At 40.4% G+C, this 2500-nt stretch overlaps 1 protein-coding gene across 13 annotated transcripts in view; it reads right to left on the minus strand.

Moving 5' to 3' along the window:
• Positions 1-1691: 1691 nt before the first annotated feature.
• Positions 1692-2500, minus strand: part of GLT1D1 (glycosyltransferase 1 domain containing 1) — a 228622-nt gene continuing 227813 nt past the window's right edge. For all 13 annotated transcript variants that reach the window (XM_073557074.1, XM_073557080.1, XM_073557082.1 and 10 more), the window contains one exon: positions 1692-2085. In XM_073557074.1, coding sequence (XP_073413175.1) covers positions 1927-2085 — 159 coding nt within the window. In that variant the 3' untranslated portion in view covers positions 1692-1926. The remainder of the gene's footprint in view (positions 2086-2500) is intronic.

The raw sequence follows: 2500 nt of genomic DNA on the forward strand, positions 1-2500 counted from the left end.
CAGGAGAATCCGCAGAAAGAATTGACATGTCAATTCCTTCTGCGGATTGAAAACCGCAGATAATCCGCGCGGAAAATTCCGCACCGTCTGCACTGCGGTTTTTGATTCCCATAGGGAATCATTGTACTGTACACCGCAGCAGAAACTGCTGCGGGTCCGCAGCGGCCAAAACCGCTGCGGAACCGCAGCAAAATCCGCAGCGTGTGCACACAGCCTTATGCAGACAGCCTTGTTTACTGTGTTATGACCTGTAGAAAAAATAAAACCTTATATATATATATGCACACAATATGTCGCTTTTTATATACTGCCCTTGCCCTTAAAGATCTTGCAAGAATTGATTGCTGGTAACTATATCACATGATATTTATACTTCATTCTTATATTTTTGTGCATGCTATGTCCAGATTTTTTCACAATTTGCCTCATCTGTTTTTTTTTTTTTTTCCTTTTTATACCTCTGTCTGTCATTTATGGCTTGATTTTATTCATGTACTGTTAAAATAAAAGTTTTTTCATACATTTCATTTGGCATTTCTATAAAGTTTTTCTCTTTGGTGTTTTTATACTTTACAAATTAAATTCCTGAGACATTAAGAAGTTTTAGGCTAAGGCTCCATGGAAACTTTGGCAGCAACACAGGTGCGAGGTCAAAGATCGCAATGCGTAATTGCTACATTGCAAAGTAATACAGGTAACTGAGGTTGCAGTGCTTATCACGGCACCCTGGGGGTTTCAATGCAACTCCATTCATTTGCATTATGTTGCAAGGTAGCAGCGGCAATAAACAATCTTTGACAAGTTGCTCTGTAGTCCCAGCCTCAATAGCTTGGTGCAAAGACCTCCCATTGATTGGTTTCAATATTTTTTGGGCAGTGAATAAAGGCCCCGTTACATTTAGCGATGCATCAGCGATCCCGACCACGATATGACCCAGTCAGGATCGCTGGTGCATCGCTAAATGGTCGCTACTGAGCTGCCACACAGGCAGCAGGCAGATCTCAACAGCGATGCTCGGCGGTCGTTACTCACCTGTCAGACGCGGCGAGGGTGACGTCTTCCGCCCGCGTCCATTGCTCGCTCGTCGGTGCCAGCAGGAAGCTGACGATGAGAAATGGACCAGGACGATCTTGCGCGATCAGCGAGCCAGCGGGGGGGGGCCAGTCAGAGGTGAGTGTCACATGTAGCGATTTCGCTACCGATATCGCTGCTGCGTCACAAAATCGGTGACGCTATGTGTAACAGGCCCTTTAGTCTTGGAAAATAACTGAATACTTTACCATTCGCTATCATTCATTAACATGGCAATGTCATCGAAATAACCCAAAACTCACAGGATTAGTATCTCCCTCCTAAGCTAGTTTTGGTCACATGAAAACCCAGATTAAAAAAACAGCATTTACAATAATTCCTTATTCGAAACAAGATGGGTAACACCATTACATTAGTTCCAAAAATTCAACTGCTCCAGACTTTCCTTTGATGGGTAAAATTAAAAGGTTTGCCACAACCTTGGGTAAAAGACAGTCGCTGTATTGCTTCCCTAGCCTAATAATAATGCGGTCAATACTGAATTTCTTGATTAAAAAGCACCGACTCACCGCTACTGTGATGTCTCTTCCCTGAAAATCTATAGTCATATCGGATGCAAAAGAAAACTTGCAGTTATTAAGAATCCTCGTGCTACTCTGTATACAAAAAATACATTTACTGAATGACAAAAGGTCAATTTTTCATAAGAATCCAAGAATTACAATTTAAACCCAGATACAGAAAGAAATTTCAAAATCAGTTTTACCCAGAATAAACCACAGTTCTATCTTTAAAACTGTTTACATATAAATTCTTAAAAACATCCATTATCTTAAATAAATTCACAATCAGAAGCAGCTGAAATTCAAATATATCCATGAGGTTTGTTTCACTTCAAAGTTCTTCACTCAGGCAGCTTTGAACAAGATTTTGATAGGTTTCCCTTTCAAGCTCCCATGAATGGTGAGTACAAATATAGTTCTTCGCATTATTAGTAATTTTCCGTTTCAGGTTTGGTTCACTCATCAGTCTCTTAGCCAGTTTGACAAATTCCTAAAAGAGAACACAGAAGATCAATAAGACCATCATAATCATTCAAGGATGTGTCCCATGATGTACAAAGAGAACATACAATAAGAAATAGAGTCCTCTACGCGGCATCATTGATGAGAGGTTCTGGGTACTCAGGGAACTACAGATTTTACTGTCATCCACAGCTTCAACTAACACAATTTACAGGTAATGATTTCAAGAAGAGTCTCCGTGAAGCCAAATAAGGAAGATCAATAAATGGACAATTGGGTTGCCATTCTAGTCCCAGAAGGCTTCTTACACAACTTTCCTAGATTGCTGAATGACAAAGTTACCTGGTTATGACACCCCCACAAATTGTTGCTAAATCTTCAAGGGATTTAGGATCTTGTGCACATCACTGCCTTATTGTGTTTTTTGCTTTTCCGTGATAAAG

This window comes from Dendrobates tinctorius, unplaced genomic scaffold, assembly GCF_039654945.1.
Source record: "Dendrobates tinctorius isolate UK_male_01 unplaced genomic scaffold, ASM3965494v1 ptg000243l, whole genome shotgun sequence".
Lineage (NCBI taxonomy): Eukaryota > Metazoa > Chordata > Amphibia > Anura > Dendrobatidae > Dendrobates > Dendrobates tinctorius.